Consider the following 19,170-nt stretch of genomic DNA (forward strand, 5'->3'; position numbering starts at 1 on the left):
TAGCTGAAAGAAACAACTTAAAACGTTCCCAACACAAAGGGATAATAAATGTTTGAGGTAATAGCCTAAACACCCTGATTTGATCATTACATGTGTGCAAGTGTCAAAATATCACATGTACCCTAAAATATTTACAATTATTATAGGTCAATAAAAATAGATATGTTTTAAAAATGGCATAGCCACTGTGGAAAACAGTTTGGTGGTTCCTCAAAAAGTTAAGCATAGAATTGCCACGTGACAAGTAAATTCACTGCTAGGTGTATACCCAAGAGCAATGAAAACATATGTCCACAAAGAAACTTCTACACAGATGCATATGGCAACATTACTCATGACAGCAAAAAGGCAGAAACCACCCAAATGCCCGTCAGTGGAAGAATGGGCAGACCAACGTGATGTATATATACACATGTAGTACTGATACCTGGGTGGACCTTGAAAACATAAGGTTTTTCCATTAACTAAGTAAAAGCTGCCAGACACAAAAGGTCACATGCTGTATGATTCCCTTCATATGACATATCCAGAGTAGCCAAAATCAGAGACGGGAAACAGACTCGTGGTAACCCAGAAAAGGGGGAGACAGGAATGGGGAGTGACAAATTTATGGGTACAAAGTGTTTTTCTGGGGAAATGAAAAAGTTTTGAAACTAGAAAAAGGTAGTGGTTTGCAGAATAGTTTGAATATTTTAAACACCTCTGGGTTGTACACTTTAAAATGGTTAATTTTAGGTTACGTGAATTTCACCAAAAAAAAAAAAAAAAAAAAAAGTGAGGAGGTAATGGAATGGCTTACTTTTCTTTTTCCTCTTGAGATAATGCTCGCCAAACAATTTTATTCAAGCGCCTGTTAAAAAAAAAAAAAGTCAACAATAATTTAGTAGCAATACTTCATTTCATGGCCAAAGGCTGACCCCAGGCACTGTAGTGGGAGCCCATCTAAGCATCACCTCCACTGAGCCAGGCCACTGTCAGGTGCTTACAGACACTGGATGTGTCACCTCAGCACCACTGCAGCAGCCTCATGGTTTTGTGGCAATCGTGTCAAATATTAAAGGAGGGCTCAGTCCCCAGCTCAGTCAGGTAAAACTCAGACTGAGTAAAGGCAATTGACAAACTGGTCTTCGTTATCTCTGTTTTAAACCGTTTCTAAACACCCACCGTTTTTCTTCTTATGGAAACATAACTGGGTTCTTTAGTTCGCTTTCTGTAGACACTCTTCCGCCTGGATTCTCAGATCAAAAGAGGTTAAAAGGGTCATAAACAATGGGATTGGACACACTTTAGAGATCAAGCGGCCTGGCGGCCTTGTTTTCCAAAGGAGGCTGCCGGGAGGGGCAGCTGGATGAAGCACCTTGCTCACCCACAGCTGCTGGCTGGCGGTGCTGAGACTGATCACGTTTTCAGAGGGAAGCTGTCGACCTGAGAGCAAAGAAGGAGGTTGGAGCTAGTGGTTCCTACAGGGTAGCTATAGCTGCTCTTTCGGCTACTAATCAGTGTTGCTTCTTCAGAGTCCCAGTCCAGTTCTGTGTCATTGTGTCAGGACATCATCACCCGAAAGCAAGCTTTCTGAGCTGCAGGGCACAGAACACTGGCTCCGGGGGTTGTGAGCTGATGTTCCATTAAAAAATACTGCCTCCGGCCGGGCACAGTGGCTCACGCCTGTAATCCCAGCACTTTGGGAGGCCGAGACGGGCGGATCAGCTGAGGTCAGGAGTTCGAGACCAGCCTGGCCAACATGGTGAAACCCTGTCTCTACTGAAAAAAAAAAAAATACAAAAATTAGCTGGGCATGGTGGCGGCCAACTGTACTCCCAGCTACTCTGGAGGCTGGGGCAGGAGAATAGCTTGAACCCAGGAGGAGGAGGTTGCAGTGAGCCGAGGTCACGCCACTGCACTCCAGCCTGGGTGACAGAGCGAGATTCCGTCTGAAAAAAAACAAAAAACAAAAAACAAAAACACTGCTTCCATACAACGAGGTAGGAGAATGCTGCTGCCCTTCAGAAGGCATTCTTCTAACCACGAGACCCAGCATCGGCGGGACAGGGCTCAGAGGACACATTTCAGGTGGCCGCATTCTCCTGTCCTGCCCTCCCATCGTGAGCCTGGTGAGAACACAGAAAGGGCGTCTGCATGGTGGTGAAGAGGGTGGACTCAGGAGCCACAATGCCAGGGCCCAAAGCTCAGTCGGCTGCTTCTCCTTCTTGCCGTGAGGCTCGGGGCCAGTGCCCAACTTCTCGGTAAAGGGGGGATAGTAATAGTACCGCTCCACTCCTAGTGTCACCATGGGGACCTGAGCTAGTGTGTACACAGCACATCAATTGTGTCTGATCCAGGTAAGTGTGCTGTAAGTGACAGAAAAAGAGTAGGGAAGAGGGAAATAAGCCAGCTCAGTGCTCCTGTCTCACTTGAGAGGTTTTGTTCTTTGGGGCCTATTTGGAAATTGGCTTTCTTGAGTCATGTGATTCAGGTAATAATGATTAAGGCTTCCAAGACTGGTTAAAAGGATTTATAGTATCCATTTTAGGTATTTTGTGTGTGTGTGCTTTTCTGAAAAACAAACAAACAAAAACCCCATTCACAATCCCCTTAAATGTAAATGTTGAGAGGGGAGGCAGTGTGGTGGGGAGGCCGGGAGTGTGGGTAAGGGCTCTGGGGTCAAACCTTGGTGGCCTCACTTTGCTGCTGTGTGATCCTGTGCTATATAGCTTTGGAAACTGTTTTCTCATTGATAACACAAGGCTGACACCACCTGTCCTTGGAATCCTTGAGAGGATTAAGAGAGATGCGTACATACAGTGACCGGAACAGCTCAATGTTTATTCCCTCCAGATTCTGAAAAGCAAGGCTTAGAAATGCTGAGTCATCACTGGTAAATGTGTCCAGTTTGCTAGCACAGGTGTCTAATTTTAATTCACTTCTTTAGAACATATTTTTCCAGGAACACATTTTTATAGCCTTTGTTACCATTGCCCTGTTTTCCGTCTTCGCTAAAATACTTCAATGGCTCTACTGACCAGGGAGGCCCCTGCAGGAAAGCCAGTCAGAATGTGGGATGCGGGAGTCCCTGTGGGATTTGGGCCGGGCACTGGACCTGAGGGCCTCTCCGCGGCTGGTCCAGCCCCACGATTCAGGGATTTTACTAACAACGGTTTCCCTCTTCGTTTTTTGTAGGAGAGTGAAATCTGGCTGAGGGATTGCATTCACCAACTTTCTGTATCTCTAATTCTCAAATCGGCTTGTGCCAAGAGTTGACTCATTTGCAAAGCAACTTGTAACTAGTGACACTTCAGAAGGCTGAGGAGCAGCCGGCCCAGCAAATCGGAGACGGTAAGGAGAGGTTTCTAAGCATGGTCCCTGAGCCAGGCTAGAACGGATGCTGCTTCTGTGATCTGACAGCTGTGACCTTGGCCTTAGACTTTCCATGAAAGTAAGCAGCAGAAAGGTCACTCCAGAATCCAGCCAGCCCTGGCAATATCCACTCAAAGCTTATACTCAGACACACAAAGCCAAACTTGCCGCCTGGATTCTTACAATGAGACGAAAGGACTCCATGCATGGGCACTAAGTGTGACCCCCAATAATAAGTTTGTGTCATTATTTTGACCAAAGGACTGTGAGCTTTCCATTTGCCTGGCCATCCCTAAACAGGTGGATTTATGATGACATGAAGGTTGTTTTGAAAGTTACATGTTGCTTATCTTTGCTGGGAAACTCCTTAGAAATGTTATATTGGGGATGGGGGTAGTAAATGTGTCATTAATTACTTTTCATATTCTGAATATCTTGGGAAAAGTGAAGCAAAATGGAAAAAGAAATTGACATTTGTTCACTAGAGAATGCAAATGACCAGGAAATTTGGTTCTGTATAATATTCATGTTACTATTAATATTATTAAATAACAATGTTAAATAATTTACTTGATACCAACATCAAATGAGTGATACCAAATAACAATTCAATCAATAACTTAATTACTAAATAATATCAATCATGTTAAAATTGTTATTAATAATTTGAAGTTAATATAATTAATAACAATATAGTGACAATATTTCTCTAGAGGGTACTAAAAGGCTTTTCCAGATTCACATTCACTCACTGAAAGTAAGAGGGAAGACAAATGACTATGTTTGTTTTGGTTTTGCTGCTAAGAAAAGAGGCCTCTCTTTTGCCTGGGAAGGGGGTCCCTGACCTTTCCTGAAATTCTTGGGAAAAGGTCATTGCAGTGGGAAGAACCAGATGGCGATTTCGCTCCGTGCACCTATGGTTATTTCAGCGTCAGCAGAGTCAGGAGCGAAGGGGGAAGTAATGAACATCAGTTCCTCTTTGTATATGATTTACGTAATCCTCACAACAGGCCTGTGAGACAGATGCTGTGAACAAGGAATCCGAGGCCCAGGACTGTCACACGCTGGAACACAGCTGCTGTCAGAACCAAGCAGGAAACCCCCGTGAACCGTCTGACCGCACGGCTCGATCTCACTCGTGGCCCTGCATCAGGCTTTCACAGGCCGGGTAATTATAGGACTCAAATATTTGAATTATTCAAGCAAACGACATTAGAATGTGAATGGTATTGTTATACTGCATTTTGAATGATTGGGTTTGAAGAATTGAATTACATAAAATTTGAATTAAATTTGAATAGTCATATACATACGGACACCTGCTAGGAATAGGGGATACAGGACGAGGCAAGGCTGGCTGAGCCCTGGTCTTGGGAGCTGACATCCCAGAGGGCAGAGATGGTCACCAAGCCACCACCCCTGCAGAAGCTGTGAGTGCTCTGAGGGCCACATGCAGGGTGGGCGCGGAGAGGAGCTCCCGAGAGGCGTCTCTGAGGAGGGTCATCGGTGCTGAGGTGCGAAAGGATGAAAGACCCAGCTGGGGACAGCAGCGTAACGGGAGAGGAGCCGAGCTGGGAGGCAAGGCCTGTCTGGAAGTCTCCGAACCACAGGGAAGGGTGAACCTTGAATAGCCCATCCTGCTTCCCAAAGGAACACTAACCCTTGGTTCTTCTTTCCTCTCAGGTAAAGATTCAGAAATACTGAGGAGTCCACGGAGGCTGCTGAGGAGCCTGGTAAGGCGGCCTCCACTCTCGGGTGAGGGCGGTGATGGAGGCTCACGTTAAAGGGGGTTTGGAGAGGCCTGGGATGGGCACAGTGGGGCGAGGCCTGCCGTTGGAATGATCCTTCATGAGGCAGGATCAGGCCTTATATTTGTTCGACTGAGCACATACCAGACATACTGCAAAACGACAGCAGACCAACACATGCTGGCCTGGGCCAATCGTTAACTTCCCTGAGCTTTATTTCATCTGCCCACGTGGTGGCAAATGACAACCCTACTGCACAGCTCCCAGAACCGAGGACAGGCTGGCCTGAAGAAGCCGAATGCTCGGAGTTTAAGTTTGTGCACCCAGGATTAATTAAAGGCTGGGGACTGGGGAGAGAGATGGTTACAGCATGGACAAGGACCAGCCTGTGAGCAGAGTTTCCTGTCTCAGCAAGGACACACAGGCGATTTTCACTGTCGTCAACTTGATCATCATCTTGAACTTGATAAAAGTAATTTCAAAATTAAAAAAAAAAAACCTGTTATTTCCATTATCTCATTACTGTCAAGTTTTATTAGTCACTTTATAGAATGTTAGATGCCAAAATAATCAGATGCATTCCGCTAAAAGGAAAACTTTACAGATCTCATGGAAACATGAGATTTTTATGGATTTTGGAAAGGGAAGACGGTTTCTTTAAAACCTTGTTGAAGATATTCAGGTAAAGTACTTGATGCAGTGCCTAGCATGTAGGAAGCCCCTACATTAGCTGCTGCCACTGTTGTTTATATTCCTTACGAGCAATTTTTTTTAGACAAGGTCTCACTCTATCACCCAGGCTGGAGTGCAGTGGTGCAATCACAGTTCACTGCAGCCTGCAACTCCCGGGCTCGAGCAATCCTCCCCTCTCAGCCTCCCAAGTAGCTGGGACTACAGGTGTGCACCGCCACACCCAGCCTATATTTATTTATTTATTTATTTATTTTTCATCACAGAATCGAATTTTTATTTTTGTGTGTACACAGTAGGTGTATATATTTGTGGGTGACATGAAATATTTTGATACAGGCATACGATATATAATAATCACATCAGGGTAAATAGGGTATCCATCACCTCAAGCATTTATCCTTTCTTTGTGTTACAAATACTCCAATTATACTCTTCTAATTATTTTTAAATGTACAATAAATTATTGTTGATTACAATCACCGTGTTGTGATATCATTTTTAAAATTTTTTGTAGAGAAAAGGTCTCCCTATTGTTGCCCAGTCGGTCTCAAACTCCTGACCTCAAGCTGGCCTCCTGCCTCAGTCTCCCAAAGTGCTGGGATTACAGGCATGAACTACCACACCCAGCCTGAACAATTTTTAAATAGCTGCTTCATTAAAAAAAAAAAAAAAAAAAACTGAACTAAAACAAGAGAAGTCTCCTCTTCCATAAAATAAATTCCACATCCATTAAAGAGCAGCCAAGAGTAATACTCACTTTTCATAGGTTTGAATTGCCTGTTCCACTTTTTGCTTGTAGATATTGAGTTTGGCTCCTTGGGGGTTAATTAATGTCATCTTATTTGTGTCGTTGCACACATGTGCCAGAGGGAACACCTACATGTCAATGGCAAATGAAAGGAAAGTGTCACTTGATAGGTTAACGCGTGCCTTCGAAAATATATCTACATAGCTGTACAATATGTTTTCTCTGACTATAAAGTCAATATGCGATAAGTGTAGACCATTAGAAAACACAGTAAATCACAGAGAAAAAGAATCAGAGATATCATTGCTAACCTTTACCTTTCAATGTTTAAAACTATATATTTTAGAAATCACCACTACCACCACATACATACACACACACACACACACACACACACACACACACCCCCCAAACAACAACCACCAAAAGTTTTCAGGAAACTTTAATCAGAATGGAGTTTCGCTCTTGTAGCCCAGGCTGGAGTGCAATGGTGTGATCTCTGATAAGAGATTCTTATACATGTCAAAGAATGCTTAGTGATCAATAAATAGGCTTCTTTTTGAGTTCTTTCTCTCTGCACCTGGTACTTACTTCTGGGTTTTGGGATATCTTTGGTTTCACGCCATGCAGCTCCGGTGGGGAAAGATGGAAAATGTATTGGTTTGGTGGAACTTCAAATTCTGGTCTCCTTTCCCAATTTTGGGGGGACCCTTTCAATTTCAAAGTTCACTGTTAGCTTCTCCACGTATTCAGGCCAAGATTTTCAGTTGTATTCAAAGGGAGAAACAGCGTGACGGATGCTTCCCTTATCTTCTCTAGAACTGAAACCCTCCTTCAACCGTTTTTCCAAACTCCTCTTTAATCTTAATAGTAACTGTAACTATATGTTTACCTGTCTGCATATTACCTCCCTCTCTCTATCAGAATGTAAGTTCCATAAGACAAGAAATTCTGTGTGGTTCACTTCTGGATTCCTATCACTTAGAATAGTACCTGGCACACAGTATGCCCTCAACAAATCTTTGTTGATAAAGGAATAAATGCATGTTCCCAAAAGGTATATTCCATATACTAAAATTTTTTTAAAACGCAAGAAAGCCTAACAGGAAAATGCCAAGCTATACTATCATGGCTTCAAAATGATTCCACCCATGAGGAGCACGTGGGCATTTCAGAAACGTGGGGAACTATTTTTAAGAAGTAAATTTTAAATTTTAATCGAGGTGACACAGTTTACGCTTTTATGTTTCCCCTTGCCTCCAAAATGATACAATGATGTTATTGTTGTTGCTATGTTTAAGAAAATAATACAAAGAAGGAAGGAAGGAAGGAAGGAGAGAAAGAAAGAAAAAGAAAGAAAGAAAGAAGAAAGAAGAAAGAAAGAAAGAAAGAAAGAAAGAAAGAAAGACAGAAAGACAGAAAGACAGAAAGACAGAAGAAAGAAAACAAAAGAAAGAAAAGGACACATGCCGATAGATTTCTAGAGACAAAAAGCTGAGCAGAAATGTAAACATATGGGCAGGGCTGAAGCTGGGGGCTTGGTAAGCTGTGCGTCCAAAGATGGCAGGGCAGTGGGAGTTTAACTTCTGGAAAGCTAGTGGGACTAGGAGTGTTCTGAAAAGCAAAGGCCTATGTCAGGCTCAATGCCTGACGTCAGCACTGGTATGAGGGTCTCTCACCCCTGAAAGAAGAAGGTCCTGCCTAGCGAGAGAGGACACTGATGTAGCCTCACAATCAAGACCTAAATCAAGGCACTCTGAATCTGTGATATCTACAACATCACCATGGAACAAGAGCTGTAAACGCCTATGAGGGTTGGGGAATGGATCAAGCGCATAGATTTAGGCAACTGCCAAATAGAACGAGAAAGAGAAAAGGCAGATTTTTAAAGAATCTTGTGAAAATGAGCCAACATACTAGAATTCCCAAGTACACACCAAAAAATGCCAAAATCATAGATGAGCAAATTAACAATCAGAATGTCAATTCACATGATAATAAATTAATTTTATGAACCCTCTAACAATGACTTTAAATTAATTATGATTAAAATTGTTTATTTATTATTAGGTTGTTCAAAGATGTTACAGCCATATAAAAGTACAAAAAAACTTACTAAAGTGCCATAAGAAGAAATGGATGGGAAAAAAAAAACAAGAAAAAAAATTTATCTTGGAAGAAAAGACGTCGTAATTGAAACAAAAATAATCTTAATAGAATAAATTCTAGGCTAGACAAAATTTTAAAAAAGAACTGGTGAACTGGGTGATAGATAATACTGAAGACTTTCCCCAGAATATAGCACAGAGGGACAAAAATAATATAGTTAACTAGTTGATGATTGAGAAACTTCCATATATACTATAGACATTTTAAAAGAATAGAATAGAAGGATGGTTAGATAATCAGCATTTGAAACCACAATAGCTGAGTTTTCTAGAGTTTAATAAAAGAAATAAGTCCTCAGATCAAAAATCAGCCCACAACAAAAGACTAAAAATAAATCCAAACATAGACATATCATCATAAGACTGCAACATACTGAATCTAAAAGAAAATCTTAAAAGCAACTCAAACAAAACAGACTGTATAAAGGAGTAGTATATATATCAGATAATAGATATGTGAAAAGAATATCTTTATTTCCTAAGGGGAATTTACAGTTAACAGAGACCTTTATATCCAGCTAAACTATCATTCAACAGTGAAGAGAAAACTAAAGGTGCTTTTTAGATATAAAGGGACATATAGCTGAAACTGTTAAAAAATTTAACTCTTAAAAGTTGAAAAAGATTACTGTATATGTTCTAAAGGCAAAAGTGAAACTCTAAATCACAGTGATAAGATTTTTGGGGGAAAGGTTTTTAATGACTAATTAAAAGGTACTAAAATCCCCCATTGTGTTTGGGAGGAGAATAAAAATACAGAATACCTTGAGACTCAGTTAAAAAAATTGTTGGCCAGGTGCAGTGGCTCATGCCTGTAATCCCAGCACTTTGGGAGGCCGAGGCAGGTGGATCACTTGAGGTCAGGAGTTCAAGACCAGCCTGGCCAACGTGGTGAAACCCTGTCTCTACTAAAAATACAAAAATTAGCTGGAGGAGGTGGCAGGTGCCTGTAATCCAAGCTACATGGGAGGCTGAGGCAGGAGAATCACTTAAACCCAGGAGGTGGAGGTTTCAGTGAGCCAAGATCACGCCACTGCACTCCAGCCTGGGTGACAGTGCAAGACTCTGTCTCAAAAAAAAAAAAAAAAAATTGTTGTGTACATTAAAACTTTTTAAATGATCACTAAAGGAATAAAAATACAATCTACTGTTTGCACACAAGCTGTCGGGGGGCAGGGAAGAGGGAATATAGACAGCTTTATCCAACAAAAGGCAGGAAAGAAGAAAATTGACATTTAACAGAAAGCATAAAAAATAAGAGGTTAAAAAAAGTTCAAATATATTCGTATTCACAAAAAATGGTATTGCACTTAATGGAAAAATAGAGGAGGAAAAATAAATCAAGATAGGTAAAATCTCAAAAACATAATGTTAAAACAAATAGTAAGTTTCATAATGGTGCTTCCAATGTAATACCATTTCTATAAAGTTTTAAACCTGTAGGGCAATGTTTTAGTGCTTTTGTATTAGGAATATTAAAATAGGCTGGGCGCGGCGGCTCACCCCTGTAATCCCAGACTTTGGGAGACCGAGGCGGGCGGATCACCTGAGGTCAGGAGTTTGAGACCAACCTGGCCAACACGGTGAAACCCTGTCTCTACTAAAAGTACAAAAAAAAATTAGCCAGGCATGGTGGCACGTGCCTGTAATCCCAGCTGCTTGGGAGGCTGAGGCAAGAGAATCGCTTGAACCCAGGAGTCAGAGGTTGCAGTGAGCCGAGATTGCACTACTGTACTCCAGCTTGGACAACAGAATGGGACTCCGTCTCAAAATAAATAAATAAATAAATAAATAAAATAGATATGGAAACTCATGCTAGGGTTTATCTCTGGAAAAGGAGGAATGGAAAGTGGAACAAAAAGGGGTTTCACAGGGGGCTGCAACTTTATCTGAAACGCTTTATTTTTAAAATAATGGAAAAATTTAAAAAATAGGTTTGAAACTATCAATAGGGGTTACTTCTAAAAATTGAGATTTCAAGACAAGCGAAGAAGGTAGATAGGACTTTTACTTTGTACTGTATTGTTTCATTTTTTTAAAACTATGTATATTTAATTTGGTAATTAAACCATCAAAGGCTAAAACAAACAAACAATGGGCAAAGATTTAGAAAACTGAAGAGAAAGAAAGTTAAGAAACTGCACAGTCCAATCTTGCTACTTAACAACCACATGAATTCCACATGTGGCTTCTAAACAATTCTTGTCAAAGAGAAGGAACCAGACAGTGGGCTGAAAGGTGGGAGGACTGAACTTTGAAAACAGAATGAAGCTTGTAGAAATTTTAAAAAAATAAAATCATCTATCGAAATAGAGCTATATGTCACATAAACTTTTAGAAGAAAAAAAAGATCAGTCTCAATCAACAACATGAAAGTCCTTTAGGTTTTTCTCTCCCTGGAAAAAATACCCCATTAGAAGTCTGAAGATAGCTCTCCAAATTTGCCAAGTATGGCACAATTGTGAATCAATACCACAGAATACTAAGCAACATTATAACATTTTACCATGATCAGTTTGAGTCCTGACTTAACGTACTTAAGAAAAACCCACTGTTTAGTGTTCTACTTCCCTCTTTTGTGGATTTCAACCTCGTGCCTTTCGTGGCCATTGGGTGCTTCAGTGTGGCAGTAGCTCAGATGTGGCTTGTGTGCACCCACTCTCCGTCCTCTTCACATGCAGATCCAGGGAAAGACAAAGTCATACCCCACACTTCGAGTCTGACATCTTAGTTTTTACAACATGGTGGCTGCATGGAGCTCACGGGAAATGTTCTCTTTATGATGTCAAATTTAGTGTCACTATGAGGTCATAAGGGGCATTCTCATAAGGACCTGGGGGACAGAATCATGGCACCCCCAGCTTCTGTAAGAAAGCAAGTGGGGAGGGAGCTGAGGTTAATGAAGACATTGAGAGCTCTGTTTGGGAGGGAATAAAACCACCTGATCATGGCACCTTGGGGAATGTTTACTTATTGCTGTTATAATGCAAATCAAGCATAACTGGCTAACGAGGGACTCTTCTGGATAATATTTGATTTAAAAAAGGGAGGATTAAGGTATTACCTACTTTAATTCAATTCTCTTGAGGTTAACCTAGAAGCCTTATCAAATTGATATGAATAATTACACCATGTGTGACAAGGTTGTAACTAGTAGAGAGGCAGAGGTAGCGATTGAGATGGGGATGGAGGGTGCAGAGAGATAGTCACTGACCATGGCCGGGCGTGGTGGCTCACACCTGTAATCCCAGCACTTCGGGAGGCCGAGGCGCGTGGATCACAAGGTCAGGAGATGGAGACCATCTTGGCTAACACAGTGAAACCCTGTCTCTACTAAAAACACAAAATATTAGCCGGGCGTGGTGGCGGGTGCCTGAAGTCCCAGCTACTTGGGAGGCTGAGGCAGAAGAACAGCGTAAACCCAGGAGGTGGAGCTCACAGGAAACCAAGATTGCACCACTGCACTCCAGCCTGGGCGACAGAGCGAGACTCTGTCTCAAAAAAAAAAAAAAAGATACAGTCACTGACCATAATGGCAGAAGGAATTGCTGGGATGCATGAACAGGCCAGTTTGGGCTGATTCTGTTACAGTTCTCCCCACTGCGAGATGAAATACTCTGTAAGCAACCACTATACTCAGTAGCGATTATCAATAGTGATAATAATACTTATCCTTAATCTCTGCCAGGCACTGAGCACTCTACATGTTTTCTTATTCAACTCCTTTATAGACAAATGCATTTAATTGCAGTTTTGTTGTATGTCTTTCCTCTTCATCAAACTTTATAATCCTTTATTCCCCTTTAAAATTACTAGTTTCTAGAACAAAACATGTCCCAAATAATCATTTATTAAATAAATGAAAGACTAAAACTATATATAAATTAATGGCTGAGATTCAAAACTTTTTTTTAAGTTTACCATATTATAGAACATAATTGTTTGGATTCCACCAAATTTGAATTCTTTGTAGTTGAGGCACAGGATAAAACGTAACTATGCTATTTAAGAGGTGTTTCCGAAAAATATGAATAATGTGAAAAACAGTTTAAGAGATATATTTAGCTTACATAAGAAAACATTCACAAGTGATAAAAGAATTGAAATTGAAATTGAAATACCATTTAGCAGCGTTTTTTGATTTTTTTTTTTTTTGGGGGGGGTTTTACTGTTAACTGTTCTAAGGGATAGCAAAGAGATACAGGAAAATGAGCATTCTTTAAAATTCCAAGTAAACTGCTCCCAATTGGGAGGAATAGTTAAATAAACTGTAGTAATTCATATTACTGAATGTTAGTGTAATCACTAAAATTCATCCCAAAATGGCTATTGTAAGGAAAAATGTTCATAACATATGCTAAAGTGAGAACACAGAATACAGAACTGTGCCCACAGCTATTGATTGTTAAAGTAGAACAGGTAGAATTCCACTTGACAACATTCTTGCTGTGTTTAAAAGCAATCACAAAGCATTTTGAAATTGAGAAACTAGCGTGAAACTGGTGATTATCTATTGTTCAACCCTGGTTGAATTCTCCAGCTTCACTGTTTTTCAACTAAATCAGTTCTTCCAGTAAATATCCCAGAGCTTTCTATCAGATTGCCCAAGGAGAGGCTCTGATTGGATGTGTGTAATGGAAATGCAACAGCTGTGTAAATCCCACACAGGGAATCTTTGAATGTAGGTGCAACAGCTTTATAGATATTACAGTTGTGCCAATGGCCAAGTGCCAAAACTTAAATGTCCGCCTTTCAAACTGAAACACTTGCAGGCTCCATAGAACAAAATGAAAGCAGGGCTACAAAACAGCTGGCCAAATGATGTGTCAGTAAGATCATTCATAAACCCATAAGAATATGTTACCACAGTGTAAATTACATGGTGGCCCTTGCCTGTAATCCCAGCACTTTGGAAGAGCAAGGCGGGTGGATCACAAGGTCAGGAGTTCAAGACCAGCTTGGCCAATATGGTGAAACCCCGTCTCTACTAAAAATACAAAAAAATTAGCCAGGCATGGTGGTGCACACCTGTAACCCCAGCTACTTGGGAGGCTGAGGCAGGAGAATTGCTTGAATCTGGGAGGCAGAGGTTGCAGTGAGCTGAGATCGCTCAATTGCACTCCAGTCTGGGCGACAGAGCAAGACTCTGTCTCAAAAAAAAAAAAAAAAAAAAAAAAAATTACATCTCACAGTTTTTCAATCTAAACTTTTAGAAAATAAAACTCTATTCTCAATTTAACTTTAAATTAACATATTTCAATTAAAACACTGAGCATTTAAACTGGTATAGTAGATAAGTATATGCTAGCATGGAACAATGTTCATGGATAGGTGGTTGAAAAATGCAGGTACAAAACAGGATGTTCGGTTTGATTTCATTATGATAAAAACAAGAGCAAGGAACAAACGGTCTAGATATCTATATATAGAAAGTAAGAAGGTCTGGCCAGAAAACCAGGAGATGATGGGGTGGATGATAACTATTGCTTCTTTCTTTTTCACTTATCTACATTTTCTAATTTTTCTATACACTGAATATATACATATGTAGGTTTTGTGATAACTGTTTAAATTTTTAATTAAAAAGCTTTTCTATCAGTGTACAATTTTGTGTTCATTGCTATTATATTTAAAAGCAACAAAATGTCATGATTTGACAGCACCCCTAGCCTCTTTGCACCAAATATTCCTTGTCAGCTAAATGGTGAGATGAATAGCCACGTCACAGATCGCTCTAAGTTTTAGATGAGGTATTTGATGATATCAAATGCTTTACTCAGAACCTAGTATGTGATGAGGGTGCATCGCCTACTAGATTAGGGAGCTTGCCAAGGTCCTTCGGGGATAAATGACAAAGCTGGAGCACCAATCCAGGCTATCCCGCCACAAAGCTACGTGCAGAACCCGGAGAAGGACGGACAACACAGGAAGCCTTGATGGGAGGCTGTAAAAGACATTACGATAACGATGATGATGATGGATGATGACGTAGACTCTCCAGTGGTGCAGACCAATCTTCCCAAATTATTTCAATGTTTTTCCAAGCAACCAGCAAATAAAGAGCTTTAAATTCTAGGTTCATTACGTAGCTAAATCAGTTTTATTGTGTATACGACTTGGGGATGAGTTAATCTTTTTGAAAGAGCTGAGATAAAATTATCGAGTCCATTTGGCATCTTGTAATGAAGAGTTGCTAGGGCAACCTCTTTGCTCAATGCCTCATTTCCAAGGTGACCGATTTGAGGCTGGTCCGGGAAACACTGAAAACCAAAACGGCATTGTGCTCCAGAAGAAGAAAGAGCCCATACATAAGTGATGAATGAAACAAAGAGCTGGGGACAAAGCCAGACACTGCTTTCCAACTCTATGCAGACAGGTGTGGCCGTGCGCGAACACAAGACGAAGAGGCAATTAAGATTCTCAGAGGAGTAAGACTCTAGTGTGCTTCCTTTTCAACTCCACTCTACTTTTTGTCTGCTTTTTCATAAAGGTCCGTATATCAAAAAGGTACACATCCCATGAGGAGGAGATATCTGAGATTATTATTCTGTTATTCTTTCCGTTTCCAGTCAGAGAAAATATTAGGGAATCAAAGATACAAAAGTGCTTTGGATGTGAGACCAGAGATCACGGCAGTATATGCCTGTCATCACAGTGATTCTTACTATGAATAAGGGAGGGCAAGTGTGCTGTGCAGTGCCCACCTACGTGCAGGCTGTCTTGAGAACTCACAATGCCACAAAAGGCACCAAGCACAAGTGCCCATGGGACGCACTTGAGAACTGTTCATCCCCTCCCCTGGGCTTTGTGTTCTAGAGGCAGATGACTAGAATGCCCCCCTGAAGAACAGGACCCTCACTACTCATCCTTTATTTATCCCCTGCTTAATATTCCAGGCTGGAGTCTGGAGCATCACTCTTGGCATTTTTCTTTCCCTCAGCCCCACATCATTGACTTGACTTTCTAAAGAGCTTGAGCCCATCCGCAGTGTTCCAGCCACACAGCCTACTGGTTCCAGCCACCCAGCTCTGCCTCCTGACTGCCCCCATCTCCCCAGCCTCATGCCTCTCCAACTATTCTCTGTGTGCCAGCTAAACCCCCAAATTAATCTCTCTCCTCTGCTAAAAACCCCTCCATTCCCCTCAGGATGAAGTTCAAAATCCTTAATTCAATCAAGGCCCTTCCTTCCCCAGCTTTATCACCTTCTCCACTCACACTAAACTTCTCTGGAACGACAAACATTCTCTGTCCCTTAGGCTTCCCCAGAGCTCCCCCACTGCCTGGGGCTCTCTTCCCATCTCTCCATCTTCATAACTCCTTCTCTTCCCCCAGGTTTGAACTCAGATGCCACTAGCTAAGGCAAGCCTTCTGTGGCCACTGAAGCCAGGTGAGGGGCATCTCCTGCGTCTTCACTCAGCACTTCCCACTCGTCACATTTAACTAGAGCTTCTCTCATTTTCATTGCTATTTCCTCCTGAGACTGTCAGTTGTGCTTGGGTAGGAATGTTGGCTTTTCCTGTTTGGCACCGTATTCTAGAGCCCAACACAGGCATATAAAATAGGCATAAATTTGTTGAATATTTTTATAATGAAAGTCAACATCTTAAGTGCCTGCTAAGTACTTTCCACTATATGCATTACTTCTTTTAATCCCATGACAACCTCAGAGTAGGCATATTATTATTCACAGAGTATGGATATGTCACATACATCTCAGAGGAAAAAATTTCTAATTGTTGGACTGAATATTAAGTTTGCTTTTTCAGCATATGAACCAAGGAGGAAAGAATAGGCTGAATAAAGATCTTATGTCTGCATACTACTTTCAGGGTTTTCAAAGCATTTCTACACACCTAGGACTAATGATTATCAAGTATTATACAGAGTTCTTCTTAGGAAGAGAGTATTATTTTACTCTGTCTGTGGGGATACATACTAGTGAAAATGTACAATGAATTTGGAGGATGATTTGAATTATCAAAATTTAAAATGCACATACTCTTTGGGTCCAACCATCTGACTTGAGGGAATTTATTCCAAAGACAGATTTATACATGTGCCCAAAAATCTATGTGCAAAGAAACCTGTTACAGGAATGTTTGTAAGAGGGGAAGGAAGGACGCACAATGTAAATATCCATTAATAATGTGGAAGAGCCTTGCAACTACAGGCATGAGACCATCTACCTATGTGGAAAGGGCTCTAAGACAAAATTTTAAAAATAGTAAATGTATATGGTATTGTCTTATTCACGTTTATTAACGTTCTTATGTGTCTATGCATAAATATGTTATGTGTGCATGTACTTACATATGCATATGCATATGTAGAAAAAGGATTGCAGGAAATTCACCAAACTATTCAACGTGTTTCCTTCATGGATAGGCGTGGTGGTGAGAGAAGCCTCCTCTAAAGACTTAAGCATGGTTTAAATCTCATATACTGAGAATTATTCATATATTATCAGATAAAAATAAAGCAGTTAATTAAAAGTTAAGTTCCCATTACGTTTACATTATTTTATCATTTGCTTTCAGGTCTGTTTTACTTTCTTTTTTTTTTTTTTTTTCAAATGAAGTCTCCCTCTGTTGCCAGGCTTGGGTGCAGTAGAGCTATCTCAGCTCACTGCAACCTCCGCCTCCTGGATTCAAGCAATTCTCCTGCCTCAGCCTCCCGAGTAGCTGGGACTACAGGCGCCCGCCATCATGCCCAGCTAATTTTTTTGTATTTTTAGTAGAGATGGAGTTTCACCATGTTGGCCAGGACAGTCTCAATCTCCTGACCTCGTTATCCGCCTGCCTCGGTGTCTCAAAGTGCTGGGATTACAGGTGTAAGCCATCGCACCTGGCCAGGTCTGTTTTTCTTAACATTTTTCTCAGTGTATAATTAATATATGTTCAGAGTTAAAAGTCCTACAATACAAATTAAAAACTACATAAATTAAAAAAAAAAAATCTCCAACAATCTCATCACCCAGCTAAACTGTTAACATTTTGGTAAAAGAAAAAAGGGAGGGAAGGAGAAAGTACCACCATGCCTATCTCACTCACATGTACAACCAAATTTCTAACACACTATATACTCTGATTTTTTTTCATTTAGCATGAGGGCTTTTCATCGTGTGAAACTTATTCTTTAGAAATGTGATATCTGATGAATGTATGACACTCCATTATATGAATTTGTGTTGTTTTCCATTGTTGGCTATAAGGCAGTAGTAATTTTTCTCTGCACATATACTTCAGTATCTCTAGTTATTTCCTTACATAGATGCCTAGTAACATACGAATTCACTGGGGTAAATATAAGCTCTTAACATTTTACACTAAGGATGCACCAATTTATACTCTCACTAGCAGGATATAAGTGTCCATCCCACCCTATCCTTGCCATTACTGTTTATTGTGATTTTTAACCTTACCAATTTGCTGGGGGAGGTGGTGTCTAATTGATTTTCAGTGTGCATTTTTTAAGGCATAGAGTTGGTTACCAGTAAAGTTAAATATTTTTGTATATGGTTTTGACTTTTTTCTTTTTTTCCCTAAATTTTCCAGTGGGGTATTTGTCATTTTCTCATTCTCTTATGGTATGGATGTGTGTGCATGTGTGTTCACACACTGAACACTGATTCACACACACACAGTCATTTATACTGATACACACATGTAAGATATCACTCCTATGGCCCTTTTTGTCTGTCATACACGTTGCAGGTATTTTTCTGACATTTGCCTTCATTTTATTTACATGTTTTTAAGCAAAATAGCATTTTTACTTCCTCAGCCTGTAAATCTTTCCTCTCTGGTTTCTTCCTTGGATTTTATGCTTCTGCTTCCCTATCCTACCATATTTTTTTCAAGAAATTTACTTTTCACTCTAACTCAAGTTGTTGGGACATTTAGAAGGAGACATAAGAAGCCCAGGAAAATTATATTTCTAGGTAGAGTTCACTAAATATATTTTGTCCCAAATAAAACTCAAGAATAGTAAAATAACGGCAGAGAATATGAAGGAGCTGTCCCCAAACCTCCTAGAAGAAATAAATCAGTGTTCAGTTTCTCCCTGTTGCTTCTAGAAGAAGTCATGTTCAAGTGGTGAAGTTGACATCTGACTAATCAGGTATAAATCAAATCTGCCAACCACAAGGGTAACAGCCAGGGACAGGAGCATTCACCTTGAGGCAAAGTAGCCAGCAACCAGCCTAGAGGAGAACACACACACAGCCTCCGGAGGGTGAGTCGCTGGTCATCCCAAACCAGCAGGCAGGTGGGCCTCCATGGGTGATAATGTTTTAAACGTGCTAATAAAAAAAAATTCACCAATTCATCTGCTTCTTCCAATACATCAAATCTCAGCTATTTCAAGGTCAGTTAGAAAAGGTCTTTTCATTTTTAAAAAAATTTTCTCCTGCCTTTGATCTTTTCAACTTCTTTTTATGGAAAATTTCAAATAACACAAA

General features: G+C 40.6%; 1 protein-coding gene across 1 annotated transcript in view; it reads right to left on the minus strand.

Annotated features, from left to right (window-relative positions):
* The window catches only part of VWA3B (von Willebrand factor A domain containing 3B), a 238,457-nt gene that overhangs the window by 54,064 nt on the left and 165,223 nt on the right, over nucleotides 1-19,170 (minus strand). The window contains exons 20-21 of the mRNA XM_025353936.1: nucleotides 6,553-6,671; nucleotides 800-850 (exon numbers count right to left, since the gene is read on the minus strand). Of these exons, the coding sequence (XP_025209721.1) occupies nucleotides 800-850; nucleotides 6,553-6,671 (170 nt within the window). The remainder of the gene's footprint in view (nucleotides 1-799; nucleotides 851-6,552; nucleotides 6,672-19,170) is intronic.

Source organism: Theropithecus gelada, chromosome 13 (genome assembly GCF_003255815.1).
Source record: "Theropithecus gelada isolate Dixy chromosome 13, Tgel_1.0, whole genome shotgun sequence".
Lineage (NCBI taxonomy): Eukaryota > Metazoa > Chordata > Mammalia > Primates > Cercopithecidae > Theropithecus > Theropithecus gelada.